A 22,798-nucleotide genomic window follows, 5' to 3' on the forward strand; every position below is an offset into this window, starting at 1 on the left:
CTCAACAGAAACCAAATCGGTACTCTGCTCTAGTCTTGCCAACAATAGCTTTCTCAAATTACTCATGATATATGGCAACGATGTCAAGAAAGTAATGGCATGTGGGACAATCTAAGATGGTGGCTGCCCAACATGGAGCCAAGAGAAAACTAACTTCTCATGCAGAAGCACTCATACAGAGAGAACCAGGCTGTCAGCCATTTGAGGTACGCCTTGTCAAGAAGCAGATGTTATTCAGGAATGCTACTTTATTGTTGTAAGGCCGTGTTCTTCAAACTTGGCAACATTTAGGTGTGTGGACTTCAACTCTCAAGAGTTGCTGGCTGGGAAATTCTGGAAACTGAAGTCCACACCTCTTAAAGTTGCCAAGTTTGAAAAACACTGTTATGGGATATACCAATGGAATCTTGAAAGCTTGCCCAAATTTCTTCATCCTGTACTAAAGAAAATTACTCCAAAGGGGTTTTTTTCTCTCATGCTTCCTTCTGTCTCTGGGGTGTGTAACTCTTGACTAAATCCCTCTTTAGGGACTCACTCCTTAGCAGATCTTTTACCCTTTCTGCAAGGTAAGCTTTAAATTCTGTTAGACAGGGTGACCATGCCAAGTCCTAATGATGGTCCTAATTTCTCCGCTACAAAACTAAACCCAAAGCTTAGCAGGCTTCCAAAAAGAAGAAAATTAGTATATTAATGGACCAAAAAAATTAAAGACTATTCAAAATCACTTTACAAAAACTCTTTGACTTATGATCACAATTGGGACTGTAATTGCTAAGCAATGAGATCATTAAGTGAAGGGGCACCTGATTTTATTACTTTTGTTGTTGTTGTTGCTAAGATTGAGTAAATCTCCACCACCGTGAAATGAAACCAGCTTCCCTCCAGGGAAGCAGGCTTGTTGGAAGCAGGCTGGGAAGATCGCAAATGGTGATCACAAATGGCGATCATGGGACCTCAGGACAACAGTCACAAATACGCAGACTGCACTGGCTACCTGTGGCCTTCCGGGTGCGCTTCAAGGTTTTGGTAACCACCTTCAAAGCGCTCCATGGCATAGGGCCGGGTTATTTACGGGACCGCCTACTGCTACCGAATACCTCTCACCGACCCGTGCGCTCTCACAGAGAGGGACTCCTCAGGGTGCCGTCAGCTAGGCAGTGTCGTCTGGCGACGCCCAGGGGAAGGGCCTTCTCTGTGGGGGCTCCCACCCTCTGGAACGAACTCCCCCCAGGACTCCGTCAACTTCCGGACCTCCGAACCTTCCGTCGCAAGCTCAAGACACATTTATTCATCTGTGCAGGACTGGCTTAGATTTTAAATTTATAGGGGTTTTTAAATTGGTTTTTTAATATTCATATTTAGATCTTTTAATAATTGGGCATTAGAATAAGTTTTTTAATGATTATCTTAATTTGTATATAAATGTTTTTATGTGCCTGTGAACCGCCCTGAGTCCTTTGGGAGATAGGGCGGTATACAAATTTGAATAATAAATAAATAAATAAATAAACAGTCACATTGTGAGTGGGTTGCCAATCACAGTGATATGATGTTGGGTATGCTGCAACAGTTGCAAATATGAGTACTGGTCGAAACTTTGAATAACTAAACAAATTATTATAAGTTATGGACTTCCTGTATTTTTTCAAGATTGTATAGGAACGTACGGGCAATAAGCTCTCTGAGTAATACTTTTGACCATCGATCATTACAGAATCTTAGCTGACCTTTGCTATGTTACTTAGTGGTTGGCTGCATTTGAGCACCTGTTTAAAGACCTGTTAGGACTCATTTCTCCCAATATTCAACTTACTTTAAAAGTAACCTCAATTTGTAGAAAAGAATCTAATCAGATTTCTTTCGATCTGTGCCCCTCTTGATATGAGATCTCAAGAGATCCTGAGAAGAAGCAGCAAGCTTGTAGAATTGGACAGTCTTGGCGGATGGCTTGCCATTACTTTGCATGCCAGGTCCTTATGCAAGGTTTTGAACTGAAGGCCAAAGCTTGAAATGTTGCCCCCCCCCACCTCCCCAATGTAGGCTCAGTCCTATTCATTTGATCCAAGTGGCTTCTAAGTGAGGATGTTTCGAATTGCAACTTGATAGCAGGTGAATTTTACCCTGGGCACACCTAGCTTGACACTTGACAGTTTCATATAGCTCATGTTCACTTATTGGGTAAGGCAAACATTTCAGGGAGAAACTTAAATTAAAACATCAAGTTCAATTACCAGGTTTCATCACTGAAATGGCTCATGTGAAACATCAAAACCACCCTTCCCATCCCCCTCCTTGCCCCTCCCTTTGTTTTTTCTGAGGCGGCTCTTGTTTGTGTTTGCCTCCCCAAACCAGTGAGGTTTGCCAAGATGTTCAGCCTACTAAGCTGCTAATGATTTGTTTTCTGAACAAATTTAGGCTGGAAAAGCATGTGAGCTTCTCGCCCTGGATGTGCTTCAGTGGTTTGCAATACAACACAATAGCCCAAGACAAGGCCAGGCATGCTGTGAGCTCCTCTGACACAAAGCAGACTAGCCCTGACCATTTATATGCACCATAATGTAAAGATCACATTTACATCCATTTCCCTTCTTCTTCTTCTTCTTCGGGACCTGCACACCGTCGTTTTGCTATGGCAACTCACCTCTTTAATTAAAGCGCCCATGTGAAGAGCGGTCAGTGGAGTTTGCTCGGCTGGCTTGACGACTACTGTGTTTCCGCAACAAAGGGCCGGGGCAATCTTCCAAATGAACATAACCAGTGGGAAGTTCCACTACAAAGGCACCGTAAGAAGCCATGACCAACAAATCATTATAACAAGTTTATATTTCCTACTTGTACTTTGTAAACGTCCACCACCCATCCGAAAAGAGCCCCAAGTGTAAGACTGAGCTTTGATTAATATGCTTCCATTGAACCTAAGAAGAGACTGCCGACCAACTCGGGGCTCCTTTCAGGGGCCGGCACTAGAAACAAGACTGCTGGTGTGTTGCCAAAGGGCAGAGCATCTTCTGAAGAGATTCAGAAACAATAAGCACTGTAATTAGTGAAGGTTGTAAACTTTTATTAGACTAGATTACATCAAAGGCTAAACTATTAGAACCAAGATTTATGGCTTTTGTTTACTTTCTCAGCAAAACCTGGTAAGCAACCAGAGTGACCCTGTCAGGGGTCAACCAGATGCACCTTCCAATATTCCAGAGGTTCAAAGGGCACTTATCTAGTTTAAAGCTATAACCATAGCTATGGGCTATTCAAGTTATATTCTCATCTGTCTATTCAATGTATGTACTCCTCCTATTCTGTTTCAAAGCAGGAGATATAATTTTAGCAAATGGTTGATAAGAGATAATTAGATGATCAACCCTAAATTCCCAAACCAATTCCATGGTACCTCAGATTTATGTTTGGAGGTGACACAGCAGATATGAAGGCTCCAGTGAAAAGTTTCAGACACTGGCAGAAGTTCTCTACATGAAAGGTAGAAGGACTATAGGATACTATCATCCTTCTTGACCTTCTTAGTATCTCCTGGCATTTCCCACCATATTTAATCTGTGAACCTAACCTGAGCTAGAGGTTTTATGAAGAAAATGTTCTGATTTTTAAACATATTTTCTCAAGTCTATTTTGTACAATTTTGTCAACATAAAAATGCATACAAAGACACACGCACACACAATACCTCAAGTATAGCTATTTCAGGGAAATTGTAGAGCAAGCCACACCGTGGCCAATACTGCTAACACAGTTTCATTAACCATCTGTGGTAATGAAAAACTAAATCTATGAAGATCAACTTTAACAATGATTGCGTGGAGAAAAAAGCAGAGCAACATAATGTTAAGTCTCATTCATTGAGAAACAACTGGATACTTTTTCCTTTCCCCTGGGAAAGATTGATTAAATAAAATCATCAGCCAGGTTCCCCATCCCACAAAACCAGAACACAACACATTTGTGTACAGTTCTACTAATGAGTTGTATACTGTAGACATGAGAACCAGGGAGAAGGTACCTCAATTTCTTCATAGGTTTGTCGTTTTGTTATTGACTGATGTATCCATTTTACTTAGCCTGGTGCTTTCTGGATTTTTTGGGACTGGAGATCCCTGAACTTCTATTGATCAAATTAGCTGGGAATATTCTGTAAACCTCTTTTAGCCAAGCAGCCATCTTGTACACTATAAGTTTGTTACAGCCTTCCTTTTAAGTTCTTTTGTTGGCTGAAGCACAAAAGTTCCTGTTTGAGGCATTTTTATTTACATACTATAACACTCTTGTTGTATATTCTTTTCTTAGCTCTCAGAAAGCTGAGTTCTACTAATGTGCAATCAGTTTGAAATGCTTTCGTAGCCGTCAGCAATCTTATCAATATCCCTCCAGATGATGAATTGATTTCTGTTGTATTTCCAGTTTTATAAATGCTCTTAGCAGTTTGTTTCTAATCCCAAATGATGATTTGGGGGGAATTCTATGCCACTTAAAATTAGCTGATTGGAGCAGTCTATATAGTCAGGAAATAAACAAGCAAACCAATTGTCCTCAGCAGGTGGCTTCAGGAATGTGAAAACATGCACTAATTATTAAACTAATTAGTTTAAATGAAGAAACTTTTAACTAAAAGTATGAATATACACTCAGTCTTCAATCTAGAGAAACTGTCAGCATCATTTAAGTTCAATTCACTGGAAAAAACAGCTTATTGGGAGTTAAATTAGGTATGCATAGATGCATTTTTATCCATAAACATATAATTCAAGGGTACCCATCTGGGTGGGCCTGGATGTGTAGTCCTCAGAGCCCCGAAATTGTAGGCAAATGACAATTTTTAATGAGATAAAAGGGAAAAGCTATTAAATATTCAGGAGCTCAGTTTATGGATTTATTGACAAAAATTTAATACAAGATAAATTAAAATTAAATTAAATCCATCAAACTGATGCATATTGTTCCATTTGTTGTTAGTCACAGCCATGGAAAACCTATCCATGAATGGGAATTTATGTGAAATGAAAGACATTTTATTTATTATATACATGGTACTTACAGGAATGATTTGACCGCAAACTCCAACAGGTTCATGTCTAGTAAATGTGAAATAGTTTCCATCTAGGTAAAATAATAAGAAAACATACAAGATATAGCAAGAGTAAAAGAAAATCTGCCTTGTTAATCTATAATTGCTATAGGGCTAGGCTGTTGTAATTGTGGCCTGTTGCTACAGTATAACACAAGCAAATAAAATGCAAATGTGTTTAGATTCAATAATAACCAAATATAAAACTTAAGACAGTGGAGTTGGTGAGCCACTCAACATCCCTTTTACCCAAAAAAACGGAATTTCAGCAACTCTGCATTTTCATTAAACAAGCCTGAATGACTGGGGTAGCAACAAGACTGAATCTGTAAGGTAAAAAGGTTGGAAGCTTTAAAACCATCTATTTTTATTTATTTATTGATTTATTTTGTCACACAGTATATATAAGCATAAGCATGAAATAACTATACAATACAATATATAAGCATATATATAAGTATGTAATAACTATATTAATTGGGTGTGTTGTGGCTCCAGCCCCCCCCGCCCGGGGCCTGGCCCCCTGCCAGAGAGTGACTCAGAGAGTGAGGGGGAAGGGCCTTCAGGGCTCCCCTCTGCAGGGCCGGCTTCTCTGGCTCAGCTCCAGGAGCCAGAGGCAGGCCAGGTGGAGGAAGTAATGAGGCCTCTGTCTCCTGTATCTCCCCCCACCCAAGCAACGCTCCCAGACCCAGCTGTGGACAATCAGACCTGGTTAGATCTCAGGTTTCGTAGACAAGAAAGGCGGGAACAACAGAAGCAGGGGTGGCAGGCCTAGAAAGTGCTGAGTCACAGAGCCACACCCCACAGGGTATAAAAGCAGGAGGAGCTGCTATACTACTTCGTGATGAACAAATCAACTGACTGGAGAAAACTTGAGCTGAACTATTGGCTTGGATTGCTGTTTTGTTCCTGACTTCCTGGTTCACTCCAGTAACGAGCTTCTGACATACCAGCATCCAGGAAGATAAAAGAAAACCTTGGCAGACGCCCGTTGGTTTGCTGCCAGAGCTGATAGCTGCCGTGGACTAAATTGCCGGCTAATTGAGTCATTTCACATGCCCCCCAGACTGAGGTGGGGGGACAGAACAGGATATAATGAAAGAAAACAATAGGACAGGAACGGAAGGCACGCTTGTGCTCTTATGCACGCCCCTTACAGTCCTCTTAGGAATGGGGTGAGGTCAATAGTAGACAGTTTTTGGTTGAAGCTTTGGGGATTTTGGGAAGAGACCACAGAGTCAGGTAGTGTGTTCCAAATATTAACAACTCTGTTACTGAAGTCATATTTTCTGCAATCAAGATTGGAGCGGTTAACATTAAGCTTAAATCTATTGTGTGCTCGAGTATTGTTGCAATTGAAGCTGAAGTAGTCTTCCACAGGAAGGACATTGTAATAGATGATTCTATGAGTTAAACTCAGGTCATGTCGAAGGCGGTGTAGTTCTAAGTTTTCTAAACCCAAGATTTCAAGTCTGGTGGCATAAGGTATTTTGTTGTTTTCAGAGGAGTGGAGAACTCTTCTTGTAAAATATTTCTGGACACGTTCAATTGTATTGATGTCAGAAATGTGGTATAGGTTCCAGACAGTCGAGCTGTATTCAAGAATTGGTCTAGCAAATGTTTTATATGCTCTGGTTAGTAGTGTAGTGTTTTTGGAGAAGAAATACTTCTCTCCCAGAAGTATTTTAAATCTATACAAATCAGTTCTACCTTGTCTCTTGGTGTTGCAGCATGACTTTTCTTGCTACCATCAATTATCTTCTAGGACAGGGGTCACTGATCCCCGGACTACAGAAGTATCCCCTCTCCCACCCCTGCTGCCATCGCCACCCCCCCAGAGCCATAAATGTTGGGCACCCCTGTTCTAGGGCAGGGGTCTCCAACCTTGGCAACTTTAACACTTGTGGACTTCAACTCCCAGAATTCCACAGCCAGCTTTGTGGAATTGAAGTCCACAGGTCTTAAAGTTGCCAAGGTTGGAGACCCCTATTCTAGGAGACACCTTGCCTGGTTTTGTCCTCCATTCTAATTCTGATAGGTGAGAGAAATAGGGCTTTCAGAACCTTAATTGCTTAAAAGATCAGAAAAAATGGTCCTGATTCTGTCATGTCAACTCCAGACGCTGTGGAATTAAGTTGGGAGACCAGGATTATCAGTTTTTCTTTCCCAATTGAACAAAATTCACAAGGGATAAATGAAATCAAACTCTTTTTAAAAAATAAAATGAAAAAAGAATGCAAAAATATTGTCAAGTTTTCACAGATTGCAATTTAAAATGATCTCACTTTAAAAAAAATAGAAAATATAAAAAACTGATAATGGGAAGTCTGCTGCAGAGAGATTCTCATTGTATAAAATAAGCAACTACGGAGCTTGTTCAGAGAACATAAATAGGGAAGCTTAAATAGCAACATATATAGGAAAATTAAGATTAAAATTCTAAATTTAGTTTATAGATCTGCTCTTGTTTACCTACTCATTTGAGACAATCAGAAGCAAAATCATGTGGTTGCTTCCCTGGACTTTTTCCAGCTTCTTTAATCAGGAACTCAAAAGCACTTTGATATTCCTTTCCTTTTTTAAAATTGTGGTACCTATCTTCTTCCTTTGTTCTTAAACAGCATAAATTTGCTAACCAGCAGAAATGGAGGCACTTCAAAATAATCTCTGTATATTTGTTGTACTTTGCATCGCTGCAGGTAATCCTCACTTACTGATTGCAATTAGGACTTGCTAAGTGACAAAATCATGAAATCGCAAAATTACATGACTGCTCCTGACTTTATAATGCCAGCTCATTAGTTTTGGCTGTAGCCATTAAACAAGTCACATGACCCAATGACATGTGAGCACAAACTTGTGACTTCCTGCTGCTTTCGTCATTAACTTTGCTTGTTGGCAGCTGGCTGCGAAGGTTGTAAATGGTGATCACATGACTGCAGGGTGTAGTGACTGTTGTAATGCTAGTTGCCAAGTGCTGAGTCACAACCGTGTGACTACAGGCATGCGCCAATAGCCATAACTTTGAAGACCCTTCGTAAATTTACTTGTTTAGCATTTCTGTAACTTAGATTGCTGAACAAGTATTCACTAAGTGAGGGCAATCTGTAATACCTAAATAAATGCTGGCAATATTATCTGGTATAATTACAGTGTATATGTTAAAATGAAAGTTCAAGCATGTAAAAATGTTCTTTAGTTTATTTAGTTATTTGAGAAATTTCAAGACCAGAAATTAACATCCTATCTTGTCTATTGCAAATGACTTCAAGAATTAAAGTAATAATTGGAAGTTAACTATTATAATCTATGTAAAATGATAGGGGAAGCAGTTTAGCTAATTCTTATTTAGGACAAGTGATCAAAAATCAGCTTGGATTTCAAGAAGCTAAGATACTAGTCAACTTAGAGGAAGGCTGTGACCTTTTGTAGTCTTCTGGAAGGCTGTGAAGATTTGGCCTTTTCTCAGATTGCTAAAATGAATTCCATATGAATGTCATTTATATGGCTGAGTCTGCTATACCGTGTGTGTGTGTGTGTGTGTGTATGTGTGTATGTGTGTGTGTTGTTTAAAGTCAAAAAACAACATATTTCCCGCAGCCTTAGATATTGTTCTTTTTAAAAGCTGGGCTCTTGAGGAAAAAAAAAATCCAAAGATTGCTCAATTTGTATTGAGTTATACAATTAGTCAGAGTGCAACATCATTTGGTAAAGAAAATATAATTGTATTCTTACAGAGAGAGAATACAAAAGCATTTATAATAAAACCTGCTAATCCTTGTAACTGAAGGAACTTCAGTTAGGATGGAAAGTTACAGGAATGAATTATACAAGATATACCAATCATTGAAAAAAAAACCCAAAACGAATCCTTACTGATAAAGCTTTTTACCAATATACTTTTATGTAACAGATTTCTAAAGGTTGCATTTTTCTCAGATGAAAAAGTTCTTTCACTCAAGGCTTCTTTTAATTCACATTAAACCAACTTTATCTCATGGACACCTTGTCCAGTGACTTACCCATGGGGATGGTTCGTCCTTGGATTTTATCAGCCCAGCCAGCAAAGTAGCGCAAAGTGTTGATACAACCACCCAAGTCCATTAGGTAGGCATTTGAAAAAACCTTTCCCCCGTCAAGACTCTCCATTGTCTAAAACAAAGAACGGCTTAAAAAAATCAGTCATTGTAGATAAATGAAAGAAATGTAACTGTCTTACAGTTTTACACTAACTAGGTCATGATGACTTAATAATGGCATTGGGAAAGTAAGATTATCTTCAGTAGGGGACAGAACAATAGGCTTTAAAAATCTTACAAATCTTTTTATTTTTATTAAAGCAACTGAGCATTACAATCAAGTTGCAGAAATGTATGTAATGAACTGAATCTGTAGCTTTGAGGGGTTTCCTAAGGAGTAATTCTAGAGTGGCTGTTTTGAGGATAGTTATCTAACTGATACATGATCTCAAAGGATAGTGGCCATCAGCATGTATTAGCTCTAGAATGGAGTTGTTTAATCTCAGAGAAGACTGCAGCCGGTAAATTTACTCTGTGCTTGACTTTTGCTGTATCATTTTGCTGGAAGATGTTGCCAGTACTATTTCTAGAACGGAATTCACTCCATGGAAAAAGGAAAAGACTTTGCATTTTGAACTAAGCCCCAGAACATAATCCATATCCTTTTTTTAGACTACTACCGATATATTAGGTTATTCATTCACTTTAGTTAGATATAACAGTTTAGCTGTCAAAGACTGAGTAACAGATTTTTCAAATGACTGCTTCCAAAGTTTAGGTAAACTACCAATTTATTTAAAACACACACACACACACACACACACACACACACAGATATTCAATAATAGCACAAAAGAGGCCCCTCCATTAAATATTGCTTGAAATTGCTGTATCGTTCAGAAAATGTTACTTCACAGCCCTTTCCGAATGAAGATATTTATTTTATATTCATAAAATTGGTTTTGTGGGCTGAGCAAAGAATGGAAAAGAAATGATTAAACTCATTGGGATGGGTTCCACAACCATTTTCATTCTTTCATCTGAAATGCACCCACATTCTTTGAAATTAGTCAATGAATTCATTCAATTTCTCCTCCTTGTTTGAGAGATGATAATCTCTGCATCAAACCTACAGTTGATGTTTTGTTTTTTTTTAAAAAAAGATTTAAGGCTTTGAACATGTAACTGAAGATTGTACTTTTCATTCTCAGGTCCTGAGGTGAACAGTGTCAAACTAGATGGGCTTGTGGAGGAAAGCAGTAAAACAAATCCAACAGTCTTGTACTTTAAACATTCTTCTAAAATTGTGGTTGACCTAAAGGCTACTTAGAGAAATTTGGAGACTCCCTCCAGTACAACTTGGTTTTCAAATTAATACTGGGAGCATTACCTGGGGCCCTCTTCACTTCATTATTTTTCTTCAGTAGCAGTGATGAAATGTTACCTTATCACATTAGGTCATTTTTCTGTCTTGCTTAAGAAAGACAAGGGAGATCTTAATCTATCTTGTATAACTTACTGAACACAACTGGTAGCTTTTCTGACAAGGAAACAATGTGGGTTTTTCTAAACTATGACTTTGGGTTGGTTATAGTCTCTTAAAACAAGAATATATCATTTCACTGGAGAACTCAAAGGCATCAAAAGAATCTCATCTTAAAAAGATAGGTTTGCTTAAGAGTCAGCATATTAGACTTACAGCTAAGAGAAGAATGTCTCTTTCAATTAAATCTGCCAGTTTGTTCAACAGCCTGCCCCTTTCTGAAGCATCTGCTGTCCTCCAGGAGGATCCAAACTCAAATGCTTTCCTTGCTGCTTTAACAGCTTTGTCAACGTCTTCCTGTGGGGGGAAAAAAACTCACACATGTCATATCAATACTTTTCAGATCATGATTATTAGTGATTGTTCACTAGAGGGCTGTGAAAATATTTATAGATCCCTCACATCCTGGACATAAACTTTTTCAACTCCTACCGTCAAAATGACGCTATAGAGCACTGCACACCAGAACAACTAGAAACAAGAACAGTTTTTCCCCGAACGCCATCACTCTGCTAAACAAATAATTCCCTCAACACTGTCAAACTATTTACTAAATCTGCACTACTATTAATCTTCTCATCATTTCCATCACCCATCTCCTTCCACTTATGACTGTAAATTGGTTTACAGTCAGTTGGTGTAAGTTGGTATAACTTTGTTGCTTGTATCCTTACGGTTTATACTGATATTGATTGTTTCCTGATTGCTTATTTGTAGCCTGTCATTAACTGTTGTATCATTAACTGTTAAATTTGTACCTTATGACTATCATTAAGTGTTGAAAGTGTTGTACCTTGATGAAGGTATCTTTTCTTTTATGTACAATGAGAGCGTATGCACCAAGACAAATTCCTTGTGTGTCCAATCACACTTGGCCAATAAAATTCTATTTTATTCTATTCAATAGTAACAATTCTGCAAATGCCAACGCCCACATCAGCACAACTCCAGGCATTTTCCTTAACACATTAACATTTTCTTCGTTCTCCAGAAGATATAAATGAGTGTAGCATTTTCTTCCATTCAATCATCTCCAGTTCTCAGAGATTGCGTGGACAAGTCCCAGCAGTTGTTTCTTGGCAAGATTTTTCATTAGTGGTTTGACACTGGCTCCTTCCTAAAATTCAGAGAAAATAACTGGCCAAAGGCTACCCAGGTATGGGGTATTCATGCCAAGGTAAAACTAGAATTCACAATGTCCTGGTTTCTTGCCTGATGCTTTAATCCAGGGGTGTCCAAACTTGGCAACTTTAAGACTTGTAGACTTCAACTCTCAGAATTCCTCAGCCAGCTTTGCTAATGAAAAACCTTGCCAAGAAACAACTGCAGGGACTTGTCCACGCAAGCTCTGAGAATTGGACATGATTGAATGGAAGAAAATGGTACACTTATTTATATCTTCTGGAGAACGAAGAAAATGTTAATGTGTTAAGGAAAATGCCTGGAGTTGTGCAGATGTGGGTGTTTGCAGAATTGCCAAGTCTGGACACCCCTGCTTTAATCACTACACCAGGCTGGGTTTCAAGTGTAACAGACCTCCTAACAATTTTGATAAAGCACACAAGTTGAATAATCTTGGAAAACCGTGTTTCGACTGAAAACTGTACAAAGCAAAACATACTTTTCCCTTTTAGCAAACATCTTAGCAAAACCACAGCATGCTGTTCATGTATTAATTTCATGGTAGAAAATTAAAATTAAATCTAGTCGGTGAAATGATTATTAAGCTTCATGGTGCTAAATAACAGAAGTCCATACAAATAATAATTTGGAAATAAATTCCTATACTTTTATTCAGTTTTTAATGAGACTTATCAACAATAACATTATGATAGTTTACAGTACTCATAAATCAGCAGGACAGGTATGGGATTGACATCTAAACGTCTATGAAGATTCTCAGTCATCCAAGTCACAGTTGTCTCAAAGGTGCTTTTTCAAACAGGCAACTGGACTTTCTTGGTTTTTTCCTTTGAAAAAAACATTTTGCTTCTCAACTAAGAACTGAACCAAAGAAGCTTCTTGGAGGAGATGTAAAACATTTTTCAAAGGAAAAAAAAAAAACAAGAAAATTCAGTTGTCTTTTGGAAAAAGACATGTTAAGATTGCATATTGTTTCTTTAAATGACCATTTAAAAATATAATCATGTTTAAATATTTCCTAGTGATCATAGCTTGAATGAACAAACTGAGTGAAATGGTTTATTTTACAATCCCATGTACTTCTTTCCCTTATAATTTGATTTTCGGAGGAAGGAAAGAGAATTTTCTGAAATGAATAATCCTTTGTGGTGTCATTTGTAAGCACCAATCGAAGTCCTAAAATTTATCGGTTCATCTATTAAATGCTAGAATCTGGAGTTTACATTTATTAGCAATTTTTGACACTATATGGCTCAGGGCAGTGGCCAGCAACCTGCAGCTCTGGAGCAGCATGTGGCTCTTTCACCCCTCTGCTGCGGCTCTCTGTCACTCAAAATATGCGTCACAACCGCCAGTGTGTGACACCCACCGGCATGCGATTTACTGAGCTTTTCAACTCCTGGTAAGCCAACCATGGATAAATCCAAGAAAAGAAAAGTTTCAGAAAAAACAGAACATTTAATTCAACTACATATACTAGTTTTGTGGCCACTCAAGAAATAGTCATGCATGGGAAAGGTTTTGTGGCTCCTGGTGTTTTCTTTTCTGTGGGAAATGGGTCCAAATGGCTCTTTGAGTTTTTAAGGTTGCAGACCCCTGGCTTAGGACATGGATATCTGAGGCTGCTTCCCTCCAACGGTTTATACTTTTCGGTTTTGTTCTGGCAATGGATGTAGGAGACGAGCAAGCAAAGCTGTGGGAGGTGGAGTTAAACACATCATCAGCTTTGAGTCACTGCACTCCCAAAAGCGCTCTAAGTCCAGCCCCTCCTGAATTCGGTTGACCCTTATCTGGCACCAAATTAGTGTTGAACTTTAATCGATCAGATTCTTCAGTATAGGCTTGAATAAATATTCCATACTGCAATCCAACCAATAGTCCTGATCAGTGGTGAAATCCATTTTTTTTTACCACCGGTTCTGTGGGTGTGGAGTGGAGTGGCTTGGTGAGCGTGGTTTGGTGGGTGTGTCAGGGGAAGAATACTGCAAAATCTCCATTCCCACCCCACTCCAGGGGAAGGATACTGCAAAATCTCCATTCCCACCCCACTCCTGGGGAAGGATACTGCAAAATCTCCATTTCCTGCTGATCAGCTGGGACTCGGGAGGCAGAGAATAGATGGGAGGTGGTATGTACCGGTTCTCCGAACTACTCAAAATTCCGCTACTGGTTCTCCAGAATCTGTCAGAACCTGCTGGATTTCACCCCTGGTCCTGATTCTTTGCACCTCACAGTGGATGTACCTTAGGTACCCTCTGTTAAATGTTGTTGTCGTGCAGGACCAACATAGTGTGCTTTCTCTTTTCCCCACTTTCCCAAAAAAGCATTCCCTCTCCCCAAGAAAAGGGCAGGGCATTGTCTCCTAGGTTTTGAAAAGTTCTGGTCTCAAGTCTGTATTATTGTATTTGGGGGTGGGGTATTTTGTTTGTTTTCTATTGCTTTTAAGATCATTTTAGTTTGGGCTCTCTGTGTGTTTTTATATTTGTCTGTTTTTATTTTTATTTTGTTTTCTATACTAACCAGAGTCCATCAGAGTTGGGTGGCTATAACAAATTTGAATAAATTAACGCAGATATTTGAAAAAACACATTTAATAGAAATTAACCTGAATGGTCACTTTCTCAAATTTTATAAAATAACAAAAGTATCTAAATCATTGTAACAAATTACATTATTGAACTGGAGGCAAATGAAATAACAACTGATTTCATTTGTAATACTATTTTCTTTTATTTATTTGAGAGGAGATGATAAAATGAACTGCATAATTAACCATCTCTTTGCCCTCTTTAAAAAAATACTCCTGAATATGGGCACATGATTCAGTTGACATGAGAAGGAGAGATCAGCCAGTACTAAGCAAATGTGCAGTTTTAAAAAGAGTTCTAAAAGAAATCTTTGGATTGAATGCAAAGAGCAAACTTTCTAAATGACTTTCACTATTCAAAAAATTAACAAAAGGCTTTCATCAGTCACAGAATTTTGTCCTCTGTACCAGGGGTCTCCAACCTTGGTAACTTTAAGACTTGTGGACTTCAACTCCCAGAGTTCCAGCTTTGCTGGCTGAGGAACTCTGGGAGTTGAAGTCCACAAGTCTTAAAGTTGCCAAGGTTAAAGACCCCTGCTCCGTACGGTTCAGGACGGACAGGAGCCCCTTTGCTGACACTTCAATTATTTTTGCAATCAAACCAGGACTTCTCACTTAAGATGCATATAAATCTGATTTTCCAACTTGGCTGAGTACCTTCCTATATTATCAGGGATGCCTTCTTCCATCTAGCCTTAAGGATTAGAAGCGAGGTTAAAACCAAAGTTAAGTTAAACATACATTCTCTGTTTGTTAGGACAATCCTTATTTTGGGATTGTCCTGGGCACTAAACATCACCTATCAAATGAAGAAAATGTCCATTTCCAGCTATCTGCCCAATTCATCCAGGAATAGCAAGGAAACAATTTTTGTGTTTGCTGCTCTATACAATTACACCATGTGAGCACTTGAGAAAGGCTACTATATATGGGCTGCAAAAAAAAAAAGGCTACTATATATGGGCTGTCATCAGTGGTGGGTTTCAAAATTTTTTACTACTGGTTCTGTGGGTGTGGCTTGGTGGGCATGGCATGGCTTGGTGGGTGTGGCAGGAGAAGGGTACTGTAAAATCTCCATTCCCACCCCACTCCAGGGGAAGGTAACTGCAAAATCTCCATTTCCTCCCGATCAGCTGGGACTCGGGAGGCAGAGAATAGATGGGGGCGGGACCAGTCAGAGGTGATATTTACCAGTTCTCCGAACTACTCAAAATTTCCGCTACCGGTTCTCCAGAACTGGTCAGAACCTGCTGAAACCCACCTCTGGCTGTCATCATTAAATGACAGCAAAAAACTTCTCAGCAAACTCTTTATGCTGCCTTCTCATGGACTTCCAGATTTCTGCAGCCCAGATCTGGCAGTCCTTAGTCTTCAGATATAGTGGGAGGTATAGAAAACAATAGTCATAATAATGGCCTTGGCCTTTCTTGGCTCTGCTTGGGTTTTCTTTACTTATCAAGTTTAGCAGTCCTGTCCAGTGGGAGTATGAGATGGGGAGGGAAGTTCACTTCTTGAATAAATGACGGGAGCGATTGCTTGTTAGCAATCTATTAACAATAGTTAGTATTAATTTAATTGATAAGGCCATTAAATCAGAAATGATTCTAGGGCAGGATACAATAGATTTGTGTTTTTCAAACCTGGGAACTTTAAAGATATGTGGAATTCAACTCCTATGCTGTTTGGGGAATTCTGGAAGTTGAAGCCCCCACATTTCACGAAATCACAAAAAACAAAATGCCACATGTAGAGATGCACAGATGCACAGAAAAAGAAAATCCCAGCAGCCACTCAAGCAGGATCACAAAATCAGATTGGTCCATAACCTGTTTGAAAAGCCAAGTCAGTTGTTTGTTTGCCTAGGAAATCATTTTGCATCAAACAGAATTATGGAAGTGTTTGGAACTGTTGAAAGCTTATTTATGACTGAGAAACCCTTCCAAGTATTCACTCTCTCTCTCTGCAGGTGTCTTTGCTATATTTAGTTCAGAAACTTGAGGAAATGAATTATGGGTTAACTTAAATATGGAAATGCCCAGAAATAGCTGTTCCAGTTTTAGTCTTTAGCTGATCACGCTGGCTGGAAAGGAAATCCATGACACAGCAAAAATTAAAAGCGTACCTTATCTCCTTCTTCCACCTCACAAATTTTCTCTCCTGTTGCAGGATTATAGACAGGAAATTTTTTGCCACTGGCTGAATTGTGCCATTCATTGTTTATAAATATCTGTAAGAAAATACAATACAAAAGTTGACACCGATGTTATTAAATGCCATATCACATTTCTCTGATATGTCTGTCTGTCTCTTTCACACACACACACACAAACCATTTGCAAAAATTATGCCCTTTTGAAATAAAAGGTGATGCTGAACAATCACACTCTTCTGGAACAGGGTTCCAGAACAGCATTGCTGGCTGAGGAACTCTGGGAGTTGAAGTCCACAAGTCTTAAAGTTGCCAAGGTTGGAGACCCAAGTTCTGGAATGTCATAATTGCTTCCACGGGGAGATAGGCAGCCTATAAATATAGTGAATATAGTAAGTAAGTAGATAGGTAGGTAAATAAGTGAGTGAGTGAGTGAGGGAGGATAAGCCTGTCAATAGAAGAGACAAGGCAATCCTCATGGCAGGCTTGAGAGAGAGATTAATTTCAGCTTTTAAAAATTGTTCTGGCTCACACAGCATTTCACTCAAAATGGTAATTGGACGCCAATCTACAAACATAACTGTGTTCATGTATTCTCTGTGGAGAGGACAGTGATGGCAAACCTTTTCGGCACCGAGTGCCAAAAAGGTTGTGTGGAAACGTTGCACACTCGTCGGGATCATGCTCCAGAAAAACCAAACTTCTGGGTTCAAGCGCGCATGTGCGCCTGACAATCAGCTGGCTGGCGTGCATGAGGGTTTTCAGCACTGCTGCATGGGCGAAGGGATCGTGCTCTGGAAAAGCTGAACTTGAGGGTTCTGGCGTGCATGTGTGCCTGACAATCAGCTGGCGGTGCACAGTACCAGTTTTTGGCATTGCCGCTCATGCAAAGTACAGCTGATTGCCATGCGCACAAGAAACCTGGAAAACAAACAGGCAAGGCCGTGCATGCCAGGCGACATGGCTTTGTGTGCCACTTTGGGCATGCGTGCCATAGGTTCACCATCACAGGGATAGGACATAGGAGGGAGGGAAGATTCCTTTAGTCAAAGTTTAATGCTTGGTTAAACTGGCCTTAGGACTGACTGAGCCTGAAGAGAGTTTTTGTTTGCAGCCAAGAGATGGAGTTTAAAAAAAGTATTTTCCTTGCTCTTCATTTTACAACAGCTCACTGACCCCTAAAGATCACTAAAATGACCAGAGTTCACCTTCTAATATTTCCTCTCTATAAATCTTATTTTATTCAAGCCTCTCAGATATTCCATAAACCCGGTTTTCTCTGCATGGGATGTGCCAAGAGATTCACAATCTACTTCCAGGGTGTGTAGATAGCTAGCTAGCTTTGTATGTTTTTAATCAATCCCTATGCTGCCTCCATCACAAAAGTAATTTGTGGTGGCTTACATAATAATAGTGTTAAAAACAACATTACAATCATAAAAATAAATTGCAATCTTACGGTATGCACATGGCATGCCATATTGTTTTTGGCTCCTATCTGTAGTATTTGTAAGTTACAGGTGGTAACCTAGGTGGATTAAAAATAAACCGATGCTTTCTTAACCTTTTTTGTTGTTGTTTTTGTTGAAAATTTTAATGTCCTTCTACCACCAAAATATTCCTTTCTAGGGTTGGTCTAGCCATTCCTTGCGGCGTTGGATAGGGTGGAGATCAGGTGAGCAGCAAAATAAAAACAGTTCAGCTAAATTGTCATTTATTGGAACTAACCAACTGTGCAGTCATTCACCATTTCTTCAGATTTATTTAGAGCAAAATGTAAGAAATTGTATCAAGTGTAGTAATTCTAATTTTAATTCTAGTAATTCTAATTTTATTATGACCAGTAATGGAAGGATCTCTCCTAATTTTAGCATAACAATGGGGGCAGTGGTGAAATCTGGCCGGATCTATCCGGCTCGTGCGAACCAGTAGTGCCAGTGATGGGAGGCTCTGCCCACCGGGACGCCATTATGTCCCATTTTTGACCCTCTGCACATGCGCAGAAGGCTCTGTGGATGCGCAGAAGAGGCACGCATGCTCACATTCCCAAACTGGTAGCGAAGGTGCCAGTAAGTGCATTTCACCGCTGAATTGGGTGGGTGGGGGGCATATTTTCTTCAGTTAATTTCTAGCATCCTTATAGAACATATAATTCTCTTTCTGTCTGTCTGTCTGTCTGTCAGTCAGTCTGTCTATCTCTCTCCCTCCATTTCTCTCTCTCTTACACACACATCTATGCATTTATCTACATATTAGATTTTAATCCTGCCTTTATAAATCATTCAAGGTTGCAAACATACACAACATTCCTTCCTGTTCCTATTTTCCCACAACAACAACCTGGTCAGGTGGGTTGGGTTGAGAGAGGAAGAGTGGTCTAAGGTCCCCCAGCTGGCTTACATGCCTAAGGCAGAACTAGAACTCACACAACTCAACACCCACAGGCTACACAACTCCTTTTGTTCTTTCCTGCAATGAAATATTACACCACCACATGGGAAATCAGAGGTGATGATTTGGTGTGTGCTCCATTTTATGTACAGTGGATGAGATCATCTGATCCAGCCCCAATTCATCCTTTCATCCTATTGGCTTAGCTTTTTTTTTAAATTGAGTTTTTAACTCTTTTTTTTTTACAAAGGTTTTTTACAAACTAAAAACAATACCAATTTAAAGAAAAAAGAAAGTAAAAGTGATTATTAAACAGAACAGAAATAAATAAAGAAATAAATAAAAAGTAACTTCTGATCTTTATAGTAATTATAAATGCATTTATAATTTGTCCTCTCTTTCCAAGGTTAAGCTTAATTTTTAGACTGCAAATAAATCATGAAATTGGTCTCTTGTCTTTCCACACCAGGTAACCATTTCTTAAGAACAATAATGGTAATACTGGTGTTACTTTAATCTTGTACAAACTATGATTTGAACAACTGGGAAATCATACCCATTTCTTAAAAGTTAGATACATAATAACAAGAGCATCGAGTTTTAAATCCAATTTTAACTTTGGACAAGCAGTGGAAACAAACTTGGTTTCAAAATCTCTTTTGTGCATAAAGTTGGTATAAGCTGACCAATTAAAGAATCTAGTGAGGAACCTGGTAACTAGGCTCAGAGGCAGATACTGAATGAATGAATAAAGCCAAGAGTGATCGACTCACAATAAAAACTAAATCAAGCATGAATAAGTAACAAGCAGAATGTTAAGTTAAAAAAAAAAAAGAGGTACTTGGGAGCTCATTCAGCTCCTAAAGACAGAAAATAAGGTAAATATTAATATAATAGTGCAGTGTCTGTGAAATGACAGTATGTCAAATTCAGGTACCTTTGTGAAAATAATGAGGCATGCCTTTTTTGGAAGGTCTCACAGCATGCACTTACAAGCACTTTAGCCCATTGGCTCAAAGTCTTACAGGAGGTACGGTAAAGTGTTTTTAATCAGGGCAACCTGGTCTGCGCAGATATGGGATGGGGCATGCAGTGGTGGGATTCAAATAATTTAACAACCGGTTCTCTGCTTTAATGACCAGCTGGGTAGGGGTTAGGGTTAGGGCTAGGGTTAGGGTTAGGGTTCTTGGGTTTTTTCAGCTTGGATTGAATTTCTGTTTATGAGATAAACTTTTAACAAATTTCACCAATGACAGAGATCAAGAATCTGGTCGCCAGCTAAGATTAGCGAAGATCCCAGGAGAAGACCTAATTCCTCCAGAAATGATTGAAAATAATTTTAGCTTCTGGGCCCCTGCTCTGGCCCTGCCTTTTACTAATATTGACACCTATGGGAGTGGACTGGGGGCACACAATCATTGTTCCTACATATAAAAAAAGGAAAAAGGATGCTGCTGCTAATTATAGACTGATCAGCCTCTTCAATACAATCAGCAAAGTTTGTGCAGGTCCCTCACTACGGAAACTCCAGAACTGACTAGAACAAGGAGAAAGAGTTGCAGAAGATCCAGACAAATGTAGGGAAGGATGAGCTACCACAGACCAGTGCTTAGTCCTCCAACATCTCATTGAAAAATACTCCTCCTGCAACACTATCTACCTTTATGCCACCTTCATAGACTTCAAAGCAACTTTTGATTCCATATCACAAGTCAAACTCTGGGAAAAACTAGAGGCCTCCTTGTCTGACTTCATCCAATATGTATGTTTCATGAAGGGACGTCACTCAAAGCAAGATGTCATCCACAGAGCCATCTCCCCAATGCCATTGAGAAAGGTGTAAAGTAAGGCTGCATATTGGTCCCATTTTTATTCAACATCTCTATCAATTCCATAGTGGACCATCTCCTTAATACACACGTTCACTCTCCCAAATTATCTGGAAGACACATCTCTGTTTATGCAGACAGTGCATCAATACTTTCAAGAACATCTATTGGCCTTAAAAGCAATAGCATGATATTGCAAGGAAGAACAGTTAGAACTCAACTATCAGAAGACCAAAACCATAGCATTTGCCAAAAGGCACCACATTTAAAGCATAGATGGCCACAAGATTGATCAGGTCACCTGTTTCAGATATCTGGGAATCACCCTACACTCTGCCAATAGTAGGAACCCCCACCCTCTGGGGATTCCTGGGGACTACCGAATTTTTCGGAGTATTCCCCCCAAAAAAGAGGGTGAAAATCTGGGTGTCTTTTACACTCCAAATGTAGCCCTGCCCAGCTTCTCAAGAGGAGGTTTCAGAGGCTGAAAAAAGCATCAGAAATAGAGCTTCAGGAGATGGAGGCCAATCCATCTGGCAATCAGCTTTTTTCTTATTTCTCCCCAAAAAACTAAGGTACATCTTATACTCCGAAAAATACGGTATGTCACTGAAAATGCACAGAAGAGCTCAGCTGCCATCCTTAGGTGGCTCCTATATTCTGGCACCACTCAAACCATTTGAAGCCAAGCTATTAGCACAAGTTCTCTATGTTCTCAGCTGAGCCCCTTCCCCAACTTTACACCATTACAACTTGTTCAGTCTAATTTCCTAACATTGGAATTTCAAGCCCCCAAATATATCTCTAATCCCACCCTGAAACAGGGCTTGTGAAAGTAGAGGCTAGAATATGGGTGACCATATTCAAATACTGGCTCAGACTATCATTTTCCCCCTTGGCCTGGCCTGACTAACTATGTGGGATAATTTCCAGGCCAATGGAAAAAGACAATGACAAGTAAAATCTCATACTTGGGCTTCTCTCTAGGTTTTCTACTCAACATGGGATATGATCAAGCCAAAGCAAAGAAAGCCAACTAGACCTAACCAGGTCCCCATCCTTTATTGACAGTAAACCCACCAGATAAGTTACAATACTTCACTCTGGCTCAATGTCACACTGTTCTGTCCCCCTCCGCAGTCCGGGAGACACGAGCAATGACTTAATTAGCTGGCAACTATCAGCTCTGGCAGCAAACTAGCGAGTGTCTGCCAAGTGTCTCTGTTATCTCATTTGATGCCGATGAGTCAGCCAGGAAACTAGGAACGAACAGGACTTCAGCTCTAATTCTCCCTCTAAGCAGTTGATTTGCTTGCCACGAAGTGGTATAGCAGCCCTTGCTGCTTTTATATCCTGTGGGGTGTGGCTCCATGACTCAGCACTTCCTAGGCCTGCCTCACCCCTGCTTCTGTTGTTCCCACCTCTCCTGCCTACAAAACCTAGGGTCCAGCCAGGCCTGATTGCCATCAGCTGGGTCTGGAGGCGTGGCCTGGGGGGGAGACTCAGGGGACGGAGGCCTCGTTATCTCCTCCACCTGGCCTGTTTCTGGCTCCTGGAGCTGAGCCAGGGGAGCCGGTGCTCCCGAGGTAAGTCCTGATGGCCCTTCCCCCTCACTTTCCAAGTCACTTTCTGGCAGGGGGCCCGGCTCGGGGGGCGCAGACACAACACACACTCTCCCCTCAGTTGTCATTGAAGGCCAATAAAGGAAGAGCTACACAAAGAGATAATGACCCTGTGACTCTGGACACATCGAAACAGCAGAATGTGTATTCTCCAGTGCAGATACTACAGATACATTCATACTAGCCTCACCTCAAAATACATTATTGTGTAACTACCCAGAATACACAGGACAGTTTTATACCTCCCTGCTGCTCTCAAATACCAACCCTGCCATAACACACAGGGTTGCTAGGTTCTGTGCAGTTGCACTTAAAAGTCCATTAAAAGATGACTTGTGCCACAAAACAGTTTTAATGAGCACCCAGTTTGTTATTACAGAGTGGTCTGTATTATGATCAATTCAGTTTGCCATGCTTCCTTTTGCCCATCTATTACTC

At 39.9% G+C, this 22,798-nt stretch overlaps 2 protein-coding genes across 3 annotated transcripts in view; one reads left to right on the plus strand and one right to left on the minus strand.

Annotated features, from left to right (window-relative positions):
• Positions 1-22,798, minus strand: part of ALDH1A1 (aldehyde dehydrogenase 1 family member A1) — a 63,329-nt gene that overhangs the window by 15,779 nt on the left and 24,752 nt on the right. Inside the window, exons 3-7 of one of the 2 annotated variants that reach the window (XM_058169836.1) lie at positions 16,492-16,596; positions 10,796-10,936; positions 9,100-9,229; positions 5,048-5,109; positions 2,642-2,770 (exon numbers count right to left, since the gene is read on the minus strand). In XM_058169836.1, the coding sequence (XP_058025819.1) occupies positions 2,642-2,770; positions 5,048-5,109; positions 9,100-9,229; positions 10,796-10,936; positions 16,492-16,596 (567 nt within the window). The remainder of the gene's footprint in view (positions 1-2,641; positions 2,771-5,047; positions 5,110-9,099; positions 9,230-10,795; positions 10,937-16,491; positions 16,597-22,798) is intronic. The other variant, XM_058169837.1, reaches the window with a different exon arrangement.
• The window catches only part of LOC131191569 (cytochrome P450 1A1-like), a 79,125-nt gene continuing 72,939 nt past the window's right edge, over positions 16,613-22,798 (plus strand). The window contains exon 1 of the mRNA XM_058169833.1: positions 16,613-18,193. The gene's annotated coding sequence lies outside the window, so the exon portion shown is untranslated. The remainder of the gene's footprint in view (positions 18,194-22,798) is intronic.

The sequence above is a fragment of the Ahaetulla prasina genome, chromosome 2 (genome assembly GCF_028640845.1).
Source record: "Ahaetulla prasina isolate Xishuangbanna chromosome 2, ASM2864084v1, whole genome shotgun sequence".
Lineage (NCBI taxonomy): Eukaryota > Metazoa > Chordata > Lepidosauria > Squamata > Colubridae > Ahaetulla > Ahaetulla prasina.